The 23,663-nt window shown below is 35.6% G+C and overlaps 4 protein-coding genes across 5 annotated transcripts; 2 read left to right on the forward strand and 2 right to left on the reverse strand.

Moving 5' to 3' along the window:
* The first annotated feature begins 218 nt into the window (after positions 1-218).
* On the forward strand, positions 219-2,625 carry LOC106654220 (translation factor GUF1 homolog, mitochondrial). The gene is made up of 7 exons (XM_014373991.2): positions 219-307; positions 393-1,205; positions 1,284-1,523; positions 1,580-1,845; positions 1,908-2,122; positions 2,204-2,416; positions 2,485-2,625. The coding sequence occupies exons 1-7, from the start codon at positions 231-233 to the stop codon at positions 2,608-2,610; spliced, it is 1,950 nt and encodes a 649-aa protein (XP_014229477.1). The 5' UTR covers positions 219-230; the 3' UTR covers positions 2,611-2,625.
* Positions 2,626-5,543: 2,918 nt separating this feature from the next.
* LOC106654251 lies at positions 5,544-12,206 on the reverse strand. 2 transcript variants are annotated; one of them, XM_014374034.2, is made up of 10 exons: positions 11,184-12,205; positions 10,771-10,831; positions 10,417-10,688; positions 10,149-10,350; positions 9,410-9,572; positions 9,109-9,186; positions 8,866-9,023; positions 8,668-8,790; positions 7,001-7,145; positions 5,544-6,878 (listed from the first exon to the last, which is right to left on the reverse strand). In XM_014374034.2, exons 1-10 carry the CDS (start codon positions 11,291-11,293, stop codon positions 6,517-6,519), a joined length of 1,674 nt encoding a protein of 557 aa, XP_014229520.1. In that variant the 5' UTR covers positions 11,294-12,205; the 3' UTR covers positions 5,544-6,516. The 2 variants fall into 2 exon arrangements, with proteins under 2 accessions (XP_014229520.1, XP_014229523.1); XM_014374037.2 differs by lacking the exon at positions 9,109-9,186 and having other exon boundaries at positions 11,184-12,206.
* A 675-nt stretch (positions 12,207-12,881) lies between these two features.
* LOC106654067 (required for meiotic nuclear division protein 1 homolog) lies at positions 12,882-15,274 on the reverse strand. Its single transcript, XM_023458887.1, has 5 exons — positions 14,132-15,274; positions 13,940-14,060; positions 13,595-13,814; positions 13,162-13,516; positions 12,882-13,079 (listed from the first exon to the last, which is right to left on the reverse strand). The coding sequence occupies exons 1-5, from the start codon at positions 14,423-14,425 to the stop codon at positions 12,882-12,884; spliced, it is 1,188 nt and encodes a 395-aa protein (XP_023314655.1). The 5' UTR covers positions 14,426-15,274.
* Positions 15,275-15,479: 205 nt separating this feature from the next.
* On the forward strand, positions 15,480-23,433 carry LOC106654247 (low-density lipoprotein receptor-related protein 6). Its single transcript, XM_014374029.2, has 8 exons — positions 15,480-16,498; positions 16,941-17,143; positions 17,232-19,075; positions 19,161-19,981; positions 20,058-20,721; positions 20,800-21,248; positions 21,326-21,853; positions 21,918-23,433. Exons 1-8 carry the CDS (start codon positions 16,414-16,416, stop codon positions 22,301-22,303), a joined length of 4,980 nt encoding a protein of 1,659 aa, XP_014229515.1. The 5' UTR covers positions 15,480-16,413; the 3' UTR covers positions 22,304-23,433.
* Positions 23,434-23,663: the final 230 nt, after the last annotated feature.

Below are 23,663 nucleotides of genomic sequence, written 5' to 3' on the forward strand. Positions count from 1 at the left end.
ACTTTAAAAGTTATAAGCTTCTGCTACGGATCAGCTGTTTTTTTAAGGTTAAAGCCCAGACATAAGTAAAGCATGTATCGAAAAAATTCTAAAATACTACTATGAAATATTATGAATTTATTCGAATTTCAAATGAATTCTAATTGTCACTTTAAAGATTATTGTAAATGTAATTATTCATGATGCTAAACGCATTTATTTATTGAGATAATTATAAAAACTTTTGCAATATGAAGTCCAGAATTATTTTGAGACAATTATTATCTCATAAACTAAATCAAATCAATAAATCTGTCTATAAACGAAGGTAAAAATAATTTTTTTTAATGATTTTAAAAACTGACCATAAAAATCACGTTAAAGCTTATATTATCATTGAAATTTTCCTCAAGTTTGTGCCCAAATTTCATATCACACCATTACTGCACCAATGAAAAGGAAGTGAAAGAGTATGAAACTCCAATTGATAGGATTCGAAATTTTAGTATCATTGCACACGTTGACCATGGAAAGAGTACTCTGGCTGATAGGCTACTGGAGATGACAGGTGCTATAAAGGTCAATTCTGGAATGCAGGTCCTAGATAAATTACAAATCGAAAAAGAAAGGGGGATTACTGTAAAAGCACAAACTGTTACTTTGAAATATTTTTACGATGGAGAAGAATATTTATTAAATTTAATTGATACACCAGGTCATGTCGATTTTGCATCTGAAGTTTATCGCTCCTTAAGTTCCTGTCAAGGAGTGATTTTATTAGTTGATGCCAATGATGGTGTTCAAGCCCAAACAGTGGCAAACTTTTATCTAGCTTTCGGTAGAGATCTGACTATAATACCTGTCATTAATAAAATTGATTTAAAAAATGCTAATCCTGAGCGAGTAGTCAATCAAATAAATTCGCTTTTTGATATAGAAAAAAGAGATATCATTAAAATTTCAGCAAAAAATGGAACAAACATTGATCAAGTTTTAGAAGCTGTTGTTGAAAGAATTCCTGAACCAACAGTTGACAGAAATAAACCATTGAAAGCATTCATTTTTGATAGTTGGTACGATCGATACAGGGGTGCTATTGTTATGGTATATGTAAAAGAGGGAGTTTTATCTACTGGAGACCAAATTATTTCTTGCTGTACAAACAAAACATATGAAGTGAGGAGTTTGTTTTTTTTAAGACCAGATGAAGAAAAAGTTACAAAGATGCAAGTAACATTTCCATTTTTTATGATCAATGCAAATTTTAAAGATTTTTTTATTTAATAAAAAAAATTATCTAACAGATTTGCTGGACAAATTGGATGTGTTATTTGTGGTATGAAAACATCTGGAGAAGCTCAAATAGGAGATACATTGTATTCGAAAGGTTCTCCAGTAGAAGCACTTCCTGAATTCAAAAGAGCTAAACCAATGGTTTTTGCTGGTGTCTATCCCATGGATCAATCACAATATATTTCATTAAAAGCAGCCATTGAAAAATTAACTTTGAATGATAGTGCTGTATCAGTAACAAGAGAATCAAGGTAATTAATTTTCACAAAAATTTAAATGATGACCTATTAACAATTCATCTTTTTAGCATTGCTCTTGGCCAAGGCTGGCGGCTAGGATTTCTTGGGTTACTTCATATGGAGGTATTCAGTCAAAGATTAGATCAAGAATATGATGCACAAGCAGTTCTTACTGTACCAGGTGTCACCTATAAAGCAAAAATTTTTGGTAGTAAAAATATTGCTAAATACAGAGGAGATGAAGTTATATTTAGTAATCCAAGTGATTTTCCAAATCCTGTGATTACTCAAGAAATATTTGAACCAATGGTCTTAGGTACCATAATAACACCTGGTAAGTCTTATAAATCACTAGTAAAAATATCAAAAAATGACAATTAATTATTGATAATCTAGACAAGTACCTGGGTGATGTGTTATCTTTATGCATTGAAAGAAGAGGAAAAGAGAAATCCACAAAAAATATAGACAATGAAAGAATAATGCTGCAGTTTATTTTACCTTTAAATGAAATAATTATAGATTTTCATGATACCTTAAAGTCAATTTCTTCAGGATATGCAAGCTTTGATTACGAAGATTATGGATATGAAAGTTCAAACATAGTTAAGGTATTTTATCAACAGGAATTTATGTCAATGTAATAATTAAAGTTGTAAAGATTCATTCTTTTCACTCAAATTTTATTTTAGATGGATGTATTATTAAATGGAACATTGGTAGAAGAGCTGAGTACAATTTTGCATTGCACCAAAGCTACTGAAAAGGGAAAACAAATGTGTAAAAAGTTATTAGACATAATACCTCGTCAGCAGTTTCTTATTGTGATTCAAGCATGTGTAGGTGCAAAAATTTTAGCCAGAGAAAACTTAAAACCCTATAGAAAAGACGTCACTCAGAAATTAGTAAGTTATAAACCTATTCATTTTCAAATAACAATTTATAATAATTTTAAATTAATGTATAATTTTAGTATGGCGGTGATATTACACGCAGACAAAAATTATTAGCAAGACAAGCTGAAGGTAAAAAAAAAATGAGAATGATAGGTAATATTGCATTACCTCGTGAAACATTTATAAAAGTAATGAAGAAGTAATAAAATTTAATAATTTTGTAAATATTTTTTTCATAAAAAAGTCTGTTATAAATAAGGTAATCTGTTACAAATATTTTGTTTTTATTCATGCCACACCGTCCATAAGCTCGTTTGCCCTTTGTTTTTTGTGAAGCTATCAATGCTTGACGCAATCCAAATCCAATCAACTTATCGCATCAACTTTAATAAGCTTATTTCAATGCCTCATGATCTATCAAAAATTTTTAAAGTATTTTCACAATTCCTAAAATACTAAATTTAATATATATTTATGTAAATATTAAGAAATATGCATACAAAATCAATTCTGTTTTCACTTTTTCAATATGTATTTTTATTTTTATTCGTGATTCATTACATTTTATTACACTTTTTAATTATTCGGGATGTACACTTATTTTATCGGCAATTGAATGATTAAGATCCAAATACATATTAAAATAACTATTCTAAAAATAAATGTTTTTAAAAAATTTAATTGAAAGTTTATTGGAATTAAAAATGTTACTCATAAAATTAGCATTGCAGTTATGGTTAAACAATCGTGTAATAATCATATCAGTTAATCATTTTAAAATTAGCTTATAAAAATCGCATAATCAATAAAAACAAGACGAACGGTTTTCGATCGAACGTAAATAGTAAATATTTTTGTAATTTTACTGTAAAAAACTTTTTCTATACTTATTATTATTATCAATATCATTATAAATATTATTATAATTATTATCATGTTATAATTATCATTATCATTATAATTTTCAATAAGTCTTTCGTATGCGAGTAATTGATATTACTCTCTTTTTATAGTTTCAAATATAAAACATAATACTTCACAACGTCCATAGACATTTTTATTAGAAAATGATTCACAAAAATATCGTGAAAAATGATTTCGTAAAATGGTAAAAGTCTAAAATGTAAGAAGTAGGTACAATGTAATAATACTTGTAAAAAAATAATAGCCATAATTCAAAAATAAAAAAATTATACGTTTTTGATATTAAATATTAGATTTCAACGATTATTTTATTCAAGGAAATTATTCTTTCGTGGAACACAATTGCAATAATATACTTTTTTAGTTAAATTAATTTAAAATTATTTAACTTTCAATAGACATGATTTGATATAATTTAATTACTCTCTACTTCAATAGTCAAATTATTTTTATACTAATTATCGGTTTAGTGATTGTATTTATACACGCTTAAAAATAATTACTAAAATTGCAGTGAAATTTTGAAAGGGTTTTGGGAATGCGATATATCTTATGAAATTAAAAAATCTAAAAAGTATAAACCATCAAAAAACATATACTTTTTGGTCAACTTTCAGTTTTTTTAGCATAAGCTGGAATTGGCAATTGCTATTTTTATGACTTTATACGTTTTTTTTCAAAACATAATAATAAAACGTAGCTCATTACTGAAATAATGAAATTCAAATAAAATCTGATTTCAAAGCATCGATTTGTCTTCAAATAGTGTAACATATTATAATTTTGAGGTATTTTTAAAAAATTTCTATCATCGAGAAATTGTTTCCATGAAAAATATGTTTATCAATGTTACGTCTTAAGAAAGTCTAATTAAATAGTAAGAAACATGGTTTCTTAGAAAAAATAGCAATAAAAATTTTTTTAAATAGATCTGATTATATGTTTATGAATTTTATTTGATGATAAAAACAATATATTGTAAAGTGCACGACAATAAAACGTGAATGCATATTTTTGGAATGGTGTACAGTGTATAACAACATATTATAAATAATCATATGTTTATGTGTTTTTAAAAAGTTAAAAGTATAGAATGTTTTAGGTAGATTTAGTGGAATGGATTCATTAGTACGAACTAAGATTTGCACTAAAAATGACCATACATATAAGCGAACAATTGAATCTTGTTAGCAACAACTAGGTGTCACCACCTAGTGGCAGGCCGAGCGCGCGTTGAACAGAGGGAATTCGGCGTGGATGAGGCGAATTCCATGGCGCACGAGTCGACTCTCTCTATCATGCGTGCGCCGCGCCTGCCTCACTCTTGTACGAGCCGGCAACGAGTTAATACGCAGCCATTGCAGCTCAACTGATTAGATTTTTCACTCTTAATAATTTCTTCTCTTCATTTACTTCAATCTGAAGTGTTTTATTTTGTTGTTTTGTTCAGAGTGCGCAGTGCACCAAAAGTGTTCATTAGTTTAACAATAAAAAGAAAGTTTATTCTCCTGTGCCTAAAATTGCAAGTGTCTAGTGCTGTGCACAAATTTATTTTGACCACTGCCCATCAACACACAATATTACGACAAATCTCGACATCAGTAAAGATTAATTGTAATAATATAACTAATTTACTAACTTTTCCCTTTAGAAGTACTTTCGACTGTTTTTCGTGAACGAGAGAAACAGTGAAATAATTTTTTATATCTTTGATCTACAATTTTAATTTTAACTAATATAAATTTTTCGACACGATGTTTGTTACTAGTTCACACTCACGCTGTATGTTATAAACGAATAATTCGTAAATTTCCATTTATAATAAATATTTTCTCTTTCAGGTTTTCGGCAGTACGTCCGAATATAAATATTTCATACTATTCCTATCGTTTTGAGATCCTATTTGTATGTTAAATTATACATATTGTATCAGTTGTTCTGCATCCAATCGTAAACGTTGAAAATATTTTTATTAGACCCCACAAAAATTGGCATTTATCTACTACTCTTCAATTTACATAAATAAGATTCAGGAAAATTACTATCCATACTCAGTGCTAAAATGTTCTAATCTTTCAAAGAAAAAAAGTTCAAAATTGTTGTTGACTTGCTAATTAGATCGATTATACCTATTTTTTTTCAAGACTCAAGTTTCAGTCGATTGCATACTTCAATAACATTACATTTATTTAGGTATCATATTTTTAAGTAATTTTAAGATAGTTTTCTGTTTTATTTTTTTCGAAATTGAATGACTTTGTACAAAACTTTCAGCACATTTTTCTTAAATCTCTTCTTTTGTGGTAAAAATAAACTTAAAATTTCCAATTATGCAGAATTTTCAATTACGTTATGAAAATACCGATAAATATTTTTAATGACCAAGATAAAAGATATGCATTTACCTGCTGCATAGGACATAATTTTTTACTAGGTCACCGGAAAATTTCTGGTAACAGTTTCGGTTTTATTGTGGAATCTATTCACAAGCCCTCATACTTGTATTAATTTATGTTATTATGATAATAAAGAGATCGCTCTGGAATTGTTTGGAATGCCAAAATCAGATTTCAATCAATAATGAATTTTAGTTTATAACGCTCGTTGGGCGATTGAAGATGTTGGATTAATTATTTTTTAAATTTGAGGAAATAAGACAATTCAAATTCGTACCTATACGCACATAAATCAAATATAATTAGCTGGGAATAGTAGAAATACCGAACACTCCAAATATTTCTAGAGGTCCAGGATATATACACGAAGGGCTTAAAATAAAGGATAAAGTTCATATAAAAATTTTCACGTATAAAAAATTATGTTGAAATGACTTGTATAATAATATACAAACTTGATTCGTTAGAAAATTTGGCTTCATAGTTCAACTCACTTATGTAACACCTAACAAACTGGCTGTAAGTGTGCTCGTGTACCCTCTAAATAATCATTCTACTTAAATATTTAGGTGAATTATGTTAATGCCTTTTAATATCATTATAAAAAGTGAGAGTGAAAAAATTGCTTCTAAATTCATACTCACGATTAATAAAAAAAAGTAAATTCATTTCACAGGTGCAAGAGAATCAATGATAATAGATGAGTTGAAAATTGAAAAAAAGAGGAGTACAAGAGCATCAGTCTCAATATTAGAAGAAATTTAGTGTCGATCGAAATTAAGAGCCGTTTTAAATACGAGGCTTATACGTAAGAGTGACATGGAACGTCTGTACGTCCATCTCGGTGCAATCCTGCGGTCCAATATTGTTAGTCTGCTGATTTAGTTGTTCTGGCGACGCTTCTGCTTCGTTTTTGTGAATTTTTTCGGCAGGTTGGTGATCTTGTACGCTGACTCTGGAAACCGACTTGTTTGCTTTGACTGTCTCGAGCGAACGCGATTTCGCGCTGTCCGAGCTGTTTCTGGTTGACTTGGCCCCATTTTCTTTATTGCGCCGGGAGCTGCTGCGTTGCAGTCTTGATTTTTCGCGCGACGAATTGCGACGAACGCTTTGACGCTTTACCGACTCGGCGCTTGCACTCAGTCCCGATGCTGTTAAAAGTAAAACCACTCGATTAAATTTCACAATTAAATTCACAAAGTTTTTCTAACCACATTAAATTATTAGCAGCATTACAATATTACAATATTTTATAAAATATTTAACGGCTTACCGATATTGCCAGAAGAGGACCGATTGGAACCTCGTAATACATGAAGTGCAGAAGAATCGCTGTCAGTCACAGAAATTCTTTCCCCGACAGGAGTTAAAAACCACTCTGATCTTGTCCGCATGCGAGCAGTTTGCCTCTCGTGAACCTGCGATATCCAAACCCACTCTACTATTATCACAATAACCTTTTGTTATATTTTCAGTTTGCTAAAATTACTTTGTTATTATCCTTTTTTTTCTGTAACCCACTGATGTACACACTTTTTTTATCTTCGTGTAAATAAGAAAACTAGCCAACTAATTTGCATACTATTCAATTTGAAATAAAAATAAATGGGTGCATTTTTCGTGTCAATTATTGTTATATTATCTGAACTGTGATACATACGTATACTTTACAAATATACAAATAAATATTCTACTATTTTGATCAATAAAGGCCATAACACGGTTCATTATTACACATGATTAATTATAATTAAAACACAAGTAATTTCATCAATGTTTTTTGAACAGCGAATAAATAAGTATAAAAGCCTCACATAACTGGTTATAACGCTAATTGATTACTTTAAATTAATTTTCAAATACTACATAAAAGTATACAAACAAAATAGAAAAACCGTTCAACAAACACGAATTGAAAACAAATATACAAAAGTATCGTTAAAATATTTATAAATAACAACAGCAATTTCATAGCTGCTTGCTCAATCTTAATCGGTTAAAAATCGCTCATGATAGCAATAAAAAGTTTAAAAGAAGCTATCAAATATATGTAATATTCAAATAAATTAAGATACATTAAATTCTCTAAAACAGAGTAATGTGGTAGTTACTAAAGTGATCGAAAAACGAACGCAAGTAAATCATAATAAATTTAGTAAGATTAAAATAAGTTATAACAAAACTGGTACAATTTTCATTGTAAATTACAACTAAAATCAAATATTCAGTTGTTCTCTAAAGACTACAAAATTATTATAATAAAAACGCAAAGAATTTTATAAAAAGTATTGAACAGTCTATTTTAATCTTTTAACTCATGATTAACTTTGTTTAAACAATAGATCTAAACAAATTACCATTGATTTAAATTTTGTCAAGAACATGATCAGTTATCAAATACTTTGTTAATTAGAAAATTATAAGAGAATTTAAAGCAGATTTTAAGAGTCAATAAAATACCTTTTCATCCACTCATTTAATACTGTGTTTATATCTCAGTGCAAAGTGATATGAGTTTTTAAGAGTGCATAATTGTAAAATTAAAGATACATAATGAGTAAGACTGTGTCTTTAAAAAATGGTGCAAAGTTATACACACACCTTTTTTATGAAATGCATGAAGAACACAAGTAAAAACGAAATAGAAAAGTGTTGTCAATATTCAAAATACTATGTTAAATTGAATTTAATTACAAATGTTAATCTTATTTGTTTATAGTGAATTCATCATTTTTACAAGATGGTACTTAAAATGTCCATATTTCAAAATTTCCAAAGATTCTTACTGAAATATACTACTAGAAGCATATTCTGGGTTGCAAAATCATCAGAAAGTGCTTTGTAATATATTACAATTACAAGCCACTCAAGCACTTGTGTGATAAGTGAGATTATTTAAATAGTGCATCAATAGTTTGCTTAAGCTTCGCTCACGCCTACCTGAGGCAAATAGCTGAGGCTCTTTGTACTTTCTGCATAACGATTTACCGCCCGAAGTTCATCCAGTGTCATTTCAGCGTGACGGGAGTGATGACTGCCATTGCTCGAGGATCTACTTGAAGCCTATAAATTCATCAATATTAAAAATATTGCAATTATGTAATTTTTTTCATAATTTTAAAAAGTATTCGCTCTTACTTGAAAGAAACCATTTTCTTCTAAACTGACTGAAAGGCGTGTATAACTTTCTAGGAGAGTATTTTCTGGAATCATTCCAAGAGATGATGTAAGCTCTAATGCTTCAGGTACATGAATCAATGCTGGTGTGGATTGCGATTCTTCCTGATGTGACATCGCTGGAAAATGGTAATGTTTAACAATGAAATTAAATTTTTTTATAAACACCTGCGCGAAAATTTTCCCTAAACAATGCCAACTTACATTCTAGATTAAACTTCAGGCCCCATCTCTCACATTCATATTGCAACCAAGTTTTCTCTGCCTCTAGAGACAATTGTCCTGTACGATATATGAAGCATAGTATGAAAAATTTTAACTAGGTTGCAATTACGTTTAAAAAATGAATACCAATTATTACAGAGCATTTTCAATTTATATATAATAAAAAGAATATGTAAAAATCAGGGGCCCACTTATGAATATATATGTACACACACACATAAAAGAGCATGTTTACATTTATATATTCTTGAAACATTTATAATTAATGAAAGATACTTACGAGATACTAAAGTATCTGGAGGGTATCTGAAACTGAATATCCAATCTTCTTCAACTTTCAAAATTCTACCAGTAATTCGTGCGTAGAATTCATAATTTTCTCTTCCAAACAAATTAGATACCCCGAAATTGTCTATCATGAATTTCATTACTCTTGTGGCTACCTAGAAAAAAATTAAACATTCGATAATCAATATCATAGTTTATTGAAATTAAACATATACTATTCAATTTTATTTCAATTATAATAATTTATAATTTTGTTATGTTTTCTTAATCTTTCAAAATGACTTTAACTTAGTATATAAATGGTAGTATGATTAACTTACGGAAACTTCTGCCTGATGATGATTGAAAGCAAAAGATAAAAGTATGTTATCTTACTACAGTGTAATGGATTCATTCAAAAAGTGTATTGTGAATGATTCATTCAATTATATTTGATGTCATTCATACAAATGAATAAAATGAAATTTAAATTTAAATTATTTTTTCAAGCTCATTGATTATTCAATACAAAAAAGTTTCATGCCATGAGCAGTGCTAATTACTTCATTATTAATTTTAATATCATAATGAATTAAATAATTTTATAGCTTAAAGAAAAAGTTTTTAAAAGTAAATTGTGCAAATGATATCAACATTCTACCAGTACTGATGTATAACATTAGTTGTGATATTTTAAGTTAGAAAAAAATGATTAACATAAGATACAATTTGATAATAAAAGATTAGCATACCTTAAATCTTAAAACATCTTCCATCTTGGCAGTTTTACCATCACTGACACAGCTTTGAAAAAATGATGGGGCAACAGAAACTCCAAGAGCTTCACTAGTCATTCCAGTTCTTGCTCTTTCACTATTAACGGCCACTACTCTGAAAGTTCCAAATAATAATACTAACAGTCGTTGAGTATACAGAGGGAGAGAGGTAATTAATCTGTAAAATGAAACAATATGAAATAATGTGTGTATGTATAAATTAATCAAAAATTGAAAATCTTACTTATGAATCTGATCTCTTTGATGTTCTATACTTTCTAGTTGAATAACGCTAAACAATTGCTGCTCTCCTTCTTTTCCAAAAATTCCTCCTGGTATTTTCCTTAAAAACTTTTTTAGAACACTAGCTATTGTATAAACACTAAAATTATCCATATTGACTAATCTTCCAGTTTGAAGAAAATGAATTAGTTTTTTCATATTTCCTTGGTGACCTGGAGCTCTAAAAACATCTTTACGAAGTGGTGCTTCTTTATTGAGTTTCAATATAAGAACCTGAATAAATAGATGATAAGATATTGAAAATGCTGTTATTTCAGTAGCAAAGAAGAAGTTGAGAAAAGGTAAAAAAGTTTACCAATAATGGTCCAGGAATATCATTTTTGCACACTTCATCAAGTGGTACACCAAATTTGACTCTGAAAATGAGATGGATTAAAAATGTTTATTTTTTTGACAATTAGTTGATGAATGTAAGTAAAAGTGGCTTTGTGCCTAAATGTCAATACTGAGAAATAATAGTAAGAGAAACTGATTATTTAATTTAATACAAAATAACAAGTAGCACATGAATCTAATTTTCAATCAGTTTCTAAGAGACAATAAGAGAAAATAAGTGAGTAGATTGTTAGAGTTTGATTTATCCTATCAACAACAATTGACTTGGTTGGAAAAGAATGCAGCGACGATCACAAGCATCGAAGCGTAAGCAACGTAAGAAAAAGACAATCGTAAGTAGGTAGCGTAAAAAAGTAGAAAAACAATACGAACTTCTCGAGTCGTCTGGGATAAGGCGAGACGGAGGAAGGATGACCACAGCTGGTGACAACATTGCCAAGGGTCGCGGCACGCTTGTGCATCCTTTCAGTCCAGCTACTCATGATTACGACTTATCTGGGGCTTTTCCTGGAGCGATACGACGATCCACTGGCTTTATGCTCAGAGGCATGTGTGAATCGTAGAGTCTCTCCGCAGGCCCTTAGCGATTCTCGAGGTTGATAACGAGCTGGATGCTGCCGCTGGACGCGAAGACGTTCATCCTCCTCGAGTTTCTACAAATGCAAGTATTTCGAATGAAAAATAATTGCCAGCGGTAATGATGGGAGTGCCTCTGTCATTCTGTCTCTGGTGAATAATAGGTGAGTGTTGGCGCCGTGTGACGATGTGTGTGCGTGCGTGTTTAATAGACGCTAGTAGCCGCGGCTGGTCGCTCGCTGCTCTGCCTCTCAAAGCACAGCACAGTACACAGTACACACACTCTTGATGCCTCGCATACTATACACTGTAGTATATGTATAACGCACGCTAACACACATTCGTAATTGCGCGCATACATTCACACTGACACGATCGTCGCTTGCATGTGTATATTACTCGTGTAGATTGTAGCACAGCACAGGCACAACGACTAACACTATATCCTATTCTATCTATACTATATATTGTATACGTGCATATGAACTGCGATAAATGTATACATGTATAGTCGTTTATGACAACCTGTCGAGCACGCGCGTAGATCGCGACCAACAGTCAGACTGCGAGAAGTTGTTGGACACACAATTTGCCTGTTGTATACTTATATGCCTGAATAACAACTACAAGTATTAAACATGTTGGCCTATACCCACTCTCTGTAGCTACACAATCCACGATGAAGCTTTCCTCGCTGCAATCCACGCGCTAATGACAATCGCGCCTTATTACTTTCATACATGTTTGAATTGGCAGGCCTTTATAAAATGCGACGACATAAAGCAATATCCTGCACCTATGCACAATCTACCTAAGTATACGTTTTATGATTATGTCTTTTTTGCGATGTACCTCGATTTTTTGTGCTCTCTGACTATCTTCTACGTACGGGTACGAGCTTTTTGCCGAACTCTTTTCTCTTGGAGCTTCGTTGTATAACTGGAGCCAGTGCATGCCGCCACTGACAATTATTCAACAACTTTCATGAGGAATGGTAGCAATTTTCATGGAAAATACAAAGCGCAACGATAGACATTTTGCCGTATTCGATTCAAATTTTTTAAACGATTTCAGTTTGAAGAGAAATTACGCTAAATATGAACATCAACAATTTATAAATTTTTATCACAAGTGTATGTCAAGTTTTACAAAGAATAATCAAAAGTACATAACATTTATATGCGTACACTACTATCTTATTAAAATTACTTTTAACAAGAACAAACATCAAATTTGACGTATATATCCTACTGCATGATTAATATATTCAATCAAGGGTAATGTTCAAGTCAGTTGAGTATTGTTTGAAAAATCATTGGTAAAAATAAGATTCTTATATCCCAAAGTTACTCCAGGTACTACAGTTGTTCTTAAAAATAATCATTTTTATTTAGATTTAATATATAAACAAAACTATCTATGTTTATAATACAACAATTACAAAAAAATTGTAGTAATAGTAACAGTTTGAATAAAAATTTAATTATAGCAGTATTAATGACTATTTTCATGAATCTCTGTATTATTTTCTTTTGTTAAGTAACGATCAATGTAGTGCAAAGTTTCAAAGCCAACTTCAACCATGATCAGAAGAATAATCATCCATTCTAATCGTACATGATGCCTGTCACTTAAATGAGAAGAAAGTAATTCGACTAGTTCAACACAATGGTTGAGTTTTTCATTCATCACCTGTAGAGAAGCAAAAATAAATTTTCAAATTTTGGTTATTAAATTAATTTAGAAAAATCATTTACAATAATGTGTCAAGTACCCTAGTTCTTTTTGCAATACTGTAATATCCACATATCTGCTGATATAAAGTCTCTAGATCATCACGTTCCCAATAAAAATCTGGTGTATCCAGGAGATCAGAGCTGAGATTTATGAAGTGTCTCAGAGCAAACAATTCACCTTGCTTTCTTAATACAGCTGGTCTAGTCATACGTATTTTACGTCCAGCTTTTAAATCATTAGTTATAAATTCAATAGATTCTATATATTGCTCTAAAGATGCTTCCCATATTCCCAATTTGACAGATTGAGAAATAGCATTTGAAAATGTATATTTATCTAAGCTTGCATCATGTGACAATAGAATATTACCATCTCGAATATGACTTTGTTTTCTGTAAGAATATGTAATGTATGTTACCAGTTTGTGTGCAAAATTCAACCTCCCATAATATATACCCAAAAATTATTACCCATGATCTGCATAAGTGTAAAGCATAGTTTCGCTTTCATCTTGAACCATTTTTGATGAATAACTACTTTCTTCATACTGTTTGAGAAACTGAAGTACATTACTACACTCTAATTCAGAAACATTCCACATCACAGTTGTACCTTCACGGAAAAAATAAATTTCTCGAGGTTCACTACCCACTTCATACTTTGCCACTGCTTGAATTGCATCAGGGAATGCTACAATAATGTAAGAAAATATTGTTTTAATTTACAATGATATGCAAGTAATGAATGTAAAATAAGTCTCATAATTTGATTTAAAATAGTCAAGATTTATGTACCTATCTAAAAATAATGCTTACAATTACGATTTGCAGGAGTTTGAATTTCCACAGGATAGTACAAGTCTTGTTTAAGTAAACCTTCCATCAAATTTTCCAAGTCATATTCATCTGCAGTTGCTAAAGCTTTAACACTCCAGTACTGTAACATTAACATAATTATTTAATGTTTACTATTCAATATTTACTCAATACTTGTTTATGAATTCTTACTCCAGGCACAGGTCTATCTTCATCTTCAAGAATTTTCTTTTTTCTCATTGGCCTCTTTTTCATTTGGAGAGTATTTATATTATTTACATTTTCATTAGTGCCATTTAAAAAAGAATTTTTTGAATAAAGTTTTGGTTCACTATGGAGAAAAAGCCCTTGCTGAAATTGTTTTTTTGGTACATTATGAATTTGACGAAATATTTCAACATTCGTTGAAATTTTGATTGTAAGGTTTATAGACCTATAACAACTCGTTTTAGGAACTATGAGGCATTTCAGTGCTATTGCAAACATTTTGAGACGTTTGATTTTCAACTTGATCTAAATTGCAGTCATGTTTTCAACAGAGGATTTTAAAAACCTACGTCTTGCTTCAATTAATTTCGTTCGTTTTAAGTACAATTGAACAGACAATTTAACCAATGATGAATTCTTTGATATTGAATTGCCCGAATGATAAGTGAGTAAATTTTGAATCTGATCTTAATGTGAAAAAACAAAGTTAGGGTGTGCCTACAGTAGGTGCATAGTGTAAAGTTCGATAGCGAACGACAAAGTTTTGCAACTTTTTCTACCAACAGTTTGAAAAGTGCATGTATTATGCATCATTTTTGTTCAGACAAGTTTATTAATTTTTCAATTTTGTTTGTAAAGAATTTAAAATGTAACATTAGAACTTGCTTGTTTTGTTATGTAATTTAATGTAAAATAAAGTATTCATCACTATAATTTTAATCTAGGATAACTATTTGAATTTCAAATTTTTCGAGTCAATAAAATTTAAGCTCGAAAATGTTGGAAAATTCGTCCATCCATAAGCAATTTATTGAAAATCGAGAGCGCCGAGTGGAATATTTATGTTGTATCGCGATGGTTACATTTTTTCACGCGGTGCATAGTTGCATAGACGCGTGAATAACGATTAAAGAAAAAAAAGGAAAACTAATCGAAGGAGGGCTGCAGGTCGGCGGCCAACGAACTCGAACGATCGAACACCGAACATGTGCATTTGTACACACACACTGCTCACTTGGCTAGTTAGCGCACGCCGCTGACGGTAAATATATATATATAGGATATATATATATAGCAGTTCTGCAAGTAGCAGCGAGCGCGTTATAATATTTAGCTGCCGCCGCCGCAATCTCCGGCAATCCACGCGTCACGCCAACGAGCGGCAGCTTATAGCTGCTGCAGCCCAGCCCCAGGCTCCTCTCCTGCACTGCCCCGGCGCCCCCGCTTCGCCGCTCGACTCCGTTCTGCGCAGCATCGTTTCTTCTTCCCACTTTCCACCGTCGTCGTCGGTCCCAAACTCCATATACGAGCTATAGCCGTATACTCTTCTTATGTGTGCTCTTATGTGTATACAGGTGTAGCGAAGTTAATGGCGTTAAGTGCGTGTAGGTGCTGCACATGATATGCACAGTGATTTTGGTTGCAGTCTTTTGTTTCTTGTCATCGAATTGCGTTGGTCAAATCAGATCCGAGACGATGCGAACAAGTGTCATCGCTCGGACGATCGTGTGCAAGAATTAAAGAAGTAAATCAAGTGGAGTGCGTACACGCAGGACAGTGATCAAAAACCAATGCTCCGTCGTTGTCGCTAGCTATGCCACATCGAGTGTTCGTGGTCAATATCATCTCGTGCGTTCGGACAGATTCTTGGTGAATAGCCATTGTCCACATGCAGGACGTATCGATAATACAAGAAGCTGCTCTATACTTGTGTGTTGTGCGCGAGTGTATATAAAGTATAACTTGGACGAGAAGGGGGAGGGAGGCGGTGTGTATACCTCGTTGTGATTTCTGAAGGACTCGGCCTGCAGTCCCTATAACATATACCTACAAGACGTGCACCTCGCGACTCGTATACGCGTCTGTGTGTGCGCGTGTGTGTGTATATGTAGGCGCATAAAGTGCATATACTTACGAGTACCTTATACAGCAGCGTAAGTCGCAGAGCCATGCAAGTATGAGGCTGCCCTGCGGCTTGACCGCCGCTCGACCGAGAGAAAGAAAAGAAGAGGTTGTGCGCCGCTGATCGTGTCAAGTGCCTGGCTATATACTCCGAATTAACATCGTCTCTCGCGTTAAAAAAAGTTACGAATCACGCGTGTCTGAATCGCACGGATTATTTGGAGGTTCGGACCAAGCATCATGCCTTGTCGGTGTCGGGAATGCCGCTCATACGAATGCAACGAGTCCAGCAACGCCAAGAGCGCGAGAAGCAACGAAAACAGGCGGCGATTTGACAATACGTCATAGTTTCGAGTGCCATAACAATGACAAGATTTCGACAAATGATGGGTCCGGTACCGAAGCTCCTGGCGTTCGTCGTGCTTGCCTTGCTGGTCTCCTACAGCCATGGTGAGGCCCATTATATATTTAATCACGCGCTTTCTACGTAATTCGTACCCGATCCATATCGTTATTTTGCTTGCCATCCTTGAGTTCGTCCTTAGGGCACGTCCAACGTTGCTTTTTTATTTGCCAAACTTTTTGACCGCTTAAACATTAATTCATAATTATATCTACAAATGATATTCTGATTATTTAAAAATATTGACTGCTCGGATGAATCGCGGTTTTCGTGACACTTAAAAACTACCGAAGCTCGAGTTTAGTCTTTCACAGCTGACTCGTTTCATTATAATTATACTCAAAAATATAAATCATTATGTTACATTATTAAACGTGTATCGATACATACAGCTGAGCTTTGAAGCTTTTAAAATCGTTGGCAATAAAAGATCGCTCATTGAAACTTTTATTCTTTGCAAGAAATTGACGTCAATTTGAATTTTCACAGGCTCGCCGACGCTACTTTTCGCCACCAACAAAGATATACGAGTGGCCAATGTCACCAGATCCAACAAGCTCGCAACGACCTTGGTCAAAGACTTGCCGGACGGAGTGACGTTAGATTTTTATTACGAGCGGGGCTTGGTTTGCTGGTCCGACAGTGCCCTCGAAATGATACAATGCGTACACACGAATGGCACCCACACGCAGGTACGCACGGAAACAACTATTAATTTACCTCGCATTATCACGAAGGCCCATTAATTCGAGTAAAAATGTAAAAATGCACTACTTTCAGGACCCTATAACCGTGGTGAACTCGAGCATGATATCGCCCGACGGTCTGGCCTGCGATTGGTACACGGGCAAGCTGTACTGGACGGACGGCGAGAAGAATCGCATCGAGGTGACGAGCATCGACGGGCGCCACCGCAAGGTGCTCTTCTGGACGGAGATCTATCAGCCTCGCGCCATAGCACTGGCGCCGCAGCGCAGCATATTCTTCTGGACGGATTGGGGCGACGTGCCGAAGATCGAGCGAGCCGACATGGACGGCGAGCCGAGCTCCCGTCGCGTCCTCGTGTCCAACGACATATTCTGGCCGAACGGCCTCACCGTCGATTACGACAACGAGCTGGTCTACTGGACGGACGGCCGATACAAGTTCATCGCCGTCATGGATTACGAGGGCCTGAATCGTCGCAAGATCCTCGAGAGCGGCCTCGAGTACCCGTTCGCAGTGAGCTACTTCGAGCAGCGGCTCTACTGGACCGACTGGCGCACTTGGTGCATACACAGTCTGGATCTGCGCGCGCCTAATCAAGCCGTCGGTCAGATGTCCGTGTCTCATCGCGAGACGCAACAGCAGCAGCAGCAGCAACAACAACAACAGGTACAGCAGAAGCCCCGAGAGCTGCTTCACGGCGAATACATACCGGGCGACATCGAGGTGTGGGACGCGCGACGCCAGCCACCGGCCCCTCCCGGCAAGAATCCCTGCGCCAAGAACAACGGCAACTGCTCGCACCTCTGCTTGCTGAGCACCAACAAGGCCGGCTACAGCTGCGCCTGCCCGACCGGCGTGACCCTCCTCGACGGCTTCAATTGCGCCGACGGGCCCCAGCAGCTGCTGCTCATCGTCCAGCGCTACGAGATATCTACCATATCGCTCGACACGCCCGACTACACCAACTTCGTGCTGCCGCTGCAGGGCATCAAGTACGCCATCGCCATCGACTTCGATCCGGTCGACGAGATGCTCTACTGGACCGACGAGGTGGCCCGAGTCATCAGGCGCGCCCGACTGGACAGCACGGGTCAGCAGGACGTGGTGGCGGCCGAGGTCAAGAGCGCCGACGGCATCGCCGTCGACTGGATCGCGCGCAACCTCTACTGGACCGACACGGGCACCGACCGCATCGAGGTGGCGCGCCTCGACGGCTCCTGCCGCAAGGTGCTCGTGCACGAGGACCTCGGCGAGCCGCGCGCCATCGCCCTCGCCCTCGAGCTCGGCCGCATGTTCTGGACCGACTGGGACGACAAGCGGCCCAAGATCGAGCGAGCCAATCTCGACGGCAGCGAGCGCTCCGTCATCATTTCCAAGGACATTGCCTGGCCCAACGGCATCGCCCTCGACCTGGAGCGTCACAAGGTTTACTGGTGCGACGCCAAGACCGACAAGATCGAGGTCTGCAACATGGACGGCAGCGAGCGCCGCGAGGTCATAACCGACAACCTGCCTCATCTCTTTGGCTTCAGCCTGCTCGGCGATTATCTGTACTGGACCGACTGGCAGCGTCGCAGCATCGATCGCGCGCACAAGCTCACCGGCGCCGATCGCGAAATCATCGTCGAGCAGTTTCCCAATGTCATGGGCCTCAAGGCTATTCAACGGGGCCGACCCAACGGCACCAATCCTTGCGCTTTCAATAACGGCGGCTGCAATCATCTTTGCCTCAATCGACCGCAAAACAAATACGTCTGCGCCTGCCAGATCGGTTACGAACTTACTGCCGATCAACGCAACTGTATCGTGCCCGAGAGCTTTTTGCTTTTCACGCGCAAGGACAAAATCGGTCGCACGAGTATAGAAAATTCGAATAACGACAACATTATACCGATTACTGGTATCAAAGACGCCAGGTTTGTGCTCTTTTCACCTCGTACGTTACATCTTTCAACTCCTGACACAGACCTTTAATACAAAGATATTTTTTTTCATTTACAGTGCCCTAGATTTTGAAATATCGAATAATCATATCTACTGGACAGATGTCAAATTGAAAACCATAACCCGAGCCTTTATGAATGGATCGGAAGTAGAAAAAGTCGTGGATCTTGGTTTAGAAACACCGGATGGTTTGGCCATCGATTGGATAGCCCATAATCTTTACTGGAGTGATACCGGTACTCGAAGAATCGAGGTTATTCATTTGGAGAGCTTCAGCAGGAGAGCTTTAATTTGGCAAGATCTAATTGAGCCAAGATGCCTTGCGCTCGATCCCGAGCGAGGCTTTATGTACTGGACCGAATGGGCCAATACTGGTGGAATTGAACGCGCCTGGCTAGATGGAACTCATCGACAAGTCATCGTGACGGACATTGGTCGCACTAATGGCTTGACCATCGACCATTCTGCACGGCGTTTATATTGGGCCGATCTATTCACACCGGCCATAGATAGTTATGATCTCGTAACTAATAAGCGTAAAAAGATTATCACTTTAGACATAGGCTACCCATTTAGCATAACTCAGTACAAGGATAATATTTATTGGACCGATTGGAATACCGGTGATATTGAACGAGCCGATAAAACAACCGGCGCAAATAGGACAAAAATCCATGACAAATTAGAATCTGTAACTGATCTCTTAGTAGTACATAAATCCCGTCAACCCGGTTGGAATACTTGCGCTGTCAATAACGGTGATTGTAGTCATCTTTGTATTGCTCTCCCAGGTAACAGCACCGATGCACTTTCAAGAAGACACAGGTGTGCTTGTCCGACCCACTACGTTTTAGCCGCCGATAATAAAACTTGTATCGGTACGATTTTAATCATTTTTTATGATCAACTGTTATTAAAAATCATTAACTATAAAGCATAATTTTTAATTTACAGCTCCCAAAAACTTTATGGTATACAGCTTCCGTAATGTTATGGGTCGTTTTTTGCCCGATACAACCGACTGCCCCGACATTAGTCTACGTGTTCAAGGTTTGAAAAATATACGAGCAATTGAGTTCGACCCGATTACTCAGTACATTTATTGGATTCGTACCGGGGACGGTCGAAGTTCTTCCATTAGAAAAGCTTTGGAAAATCGCACACACGCTACGGTCGTAATACCCGGCGGCCTTGGTCATCCTTTCGATCTCGCGCTGGATCCTCTTGGACGCTTACTGTTTTGGTCGTGCGCAATGAACGACGCTATTAATGTGACCAGGCTCGATTCTGATTCTAGTGTCGGTGTTGTTGTAAAAGGCAATGGAGAAAAACCAAGAAATATTGCTGTACATCCGGAAAAAAGGCTTCTTTTTTGGACAGACATTGGCGAAATGCGTGTATTTCGAGCTTCGATGAACGGCAATGACAGAATCGTCATTGCTTCCGACTTGGAAAATCCTTCCAGTTTAACCGTCGACACAAATGCCAATTTAGTGTATTGGGCTCATGGGCGTCAAATAGAATTTTCAGATTTAGATGGATCAAATCGACGTATTCTTCTAAATAATCTGCCAGGTCCTGCACTGCACTTATCAGTTCTCTTTAATTATCTTTACTGGTAAGTCACCGTTTTTAATTAAAGCACTAATGTAAAGTTTGGAAATTGATTAACCACACTTCGTACTCATATGTCTAGGTTTGAACGCGATGGTCAAACGATTGAGCGAATAGATAAAACAACAGGTTCCGGACGTAAAATCGTGATGAACAATCGAGCTCTAACGGATATGATATCAGTGAAGATGCCGAGTAATTCGGATATGGAAACTAATATTTGCAGTCCTTTACACGAGTATGGGGGTTGTTCGCACATATGTATTGGAACAGGACCGACTGGCAGTCCGTTGTGCTCGTGCCCGCAGTCGCTTATACTATCCGATGATGGCAAAAATTGCAGACTAGCACCAACGTGCGGTACAGACCAATTTACGTGTTTGACGAGCAAATCCACAGACTCGAAAGATTGTATTCCTGAGACCTGGAAATGTGACGGACAGAGAGATTGTGCCGACGGCAGCGATGAACTCGGGTGCCCACCTTGTAACCGTGATGTACATTTCGAGTGTCACAATGGACAATGCATAGGTAAGTCTCGTGGGTTTCAGTTTTTAAAATTTTCAATATATTTATGTGCATTCAATCTATATTTCCTTCTCTTTCAGATAATTCGTTAGTGTGCGACGGTCGATCTCAATGCAGCCAAGGCGAAGATGAGCTGAATTGTTGTCGATTGGGACAATTTCGATGCGTCTCAACCGGTATGTGTATTAGTGCAATAGCTATGTGTGATGGCTGGGACAATTGTGCAGACGGGAGCGATGAATCAACTCCAGCCTGCGCTTCTGTAAACAATGGTCATCGTCAGGCTGCAGAACCGATCTTGGAATCGGGTAAAAGCAGTTACGTCATTGCTGTTATTGTTGTCGTCATAGTCACGGTTTTATCCGCACTGGGGGTATATTACTGTCGACGAAAAATGGGTGGTAATGAAGAACTGCCAGATATTTTGCATGACTCTGCTGGTGATCCGCTATCGCCTAAGAATGGCCGCCTATCGGCTAAGCCAATGCTCAGTCAAAAAAATGGTCGTAAAGATTTAAAACCTGGTATGTCTGTGCGTATGTCTACGCTTAACGCCAGCAGCATAAGCTCAAGCTATGATCGCAGTCACATTACTGGTTTTTCATATTGTAAGTAGTACTTACCTTAATAAATAAAAATCAAATTAATATATTAATAATGATTATCATTTAGGTCCATCTAGTTCAACTCAAGGGAGCTCTGCCGGAGGTTACCCGCAAGAAACGTTGAACCCACCACCGAGTCCAGCGACCACAGCGAACTCAACGCGATGTTCGAGTAGCAATGCATCGCGTTACCGTCCCTATCGAAATTATCGAAGTATTAATCAACCACCACCACCCACACCTTGTAGTACTGATATATGCGATGAATCAGATAGCAATTACCCGCCAATGCCACGATCAAGGTACGGTAATCCAAGAGAGCCTTTTCCACCACCTCCAACCCCGAGATCGGTATACCAGAGTGACGCTGCTATTAGCTGTCCTCCGTCACCGAGTTCACGTTCATCGACATATTTTAGTCCACTACCACCTCCTCCATCACCTGTACCTTAGTTCCGTTGTAAACATGTTGAACGATTAACCTTTAACTTAGTACATTGCACAAGAATCCTATGCATTTAACGTACACACTGGTCGGAACATGATTTCTATTTTTGAAACATGATTATTCCCTTTGAGGTAAACAATACTGAATAATAATAACGGAGTTACAATTTTAATTGTAATATTCCCGATGACTGAACTCTTTTTTAAAGTATATATATTTGCACGTATTTATTTACGTGTCTAAAGTGCGTGTGTGTGAGTGTCTCTTGATATGAAAAAGTTTACCGTTAAAATAGTGCAAATATTTTAATTTATAAAATAATTTTGCCTCTCATCTTTCTCTTAATAGGGGTTTAAAATACCGTTGTGCCTAAAAATAAGCATGCATCTTAAATAAAATGTAAAGACTATTTATACAAAGTAAATTTAAGCATGTGTGCAATGAATGGTAGTAATTACTTAAAATAAATAAAATTTATATAATCTTTTGGATACTATACATAATGCTATAATTGTATTTTTATAAAAAAAAGTAATTCATATGAATTTGAGAACATTTTATAGCAAGATCGATTAAAATTAGAATTATTTTTTTTTTTTTTTGATAAAGTAGTTTCAAAAGTTCGAACATTTAAAAAGCAATTTCATGTAAAATATTTTTAACTTTTTGATAGATAGATTGGATTTATTGAGTACATATTGATATTACAGAATTATTCAAAAAAGTATATATGTATAAAACAACCTATTGAATCATAATTATTATTATTATTGTCATGTCAAATTATATTTGTAACGATATAGGGCAAAACGGGGTTTGTTGGCATGAGAGAAAAGTTGGCAAAATGGAATATTTCTCCTCTTCAATGACTTTATAGAGAATGATACTATGAGTAGTCCTAACATCAAAATATCTAGTATTTGTACGCATTATTTCGGTTCAAACCATTGATAAGGAGAAATATCCATTTTGCCAACTTACCTTGGATGCCAACACATCCTGCTCTCCCTTACATTGACCCACTTCATTTAGGCAATCAAATTAATTACATAAAATTAGTAGATAAAAATGATTTAGAAATAAGATTGCGCAAGGGAGAACATGTGCCTTTAAAAAAATTACTCAAATTACTTCTTATTGTAATTTTGGAATTTTTTTACGACTGTACAAATTTTATATGAAATCGTTATTTCATAAGAAATTTTTTAGTATAAAATAAAATTCAAAAACTGTTATTATAATTTATACTTTGGATTTCATGATATAAATACTTTCTTTTTAAAATTTCAATTGTTAAATCGTTGAATGAAGTAAAATTTTACTATTCAAATTTTTATTATGTAGTTATGCAAAAAATAACTGTTC

The sequence above is a fragment of the Trichogramma pretiosum genome, unplaced genomic scaffold, assembly GCF_000599845.2.
Source record: "Trichogramma pretiosum strain Unisexual culture from Peru unplaced genomic scaffold, Tpre_2.0 scaffold25, whole genome shotgun sequence".
Lineage (NCBI taxonomy): Eukaryota > Metazoa > Arthropoda > Insecta > Hymenoptera > Trichogrammatidae > Trichogramma > Trichogramma pretiosum.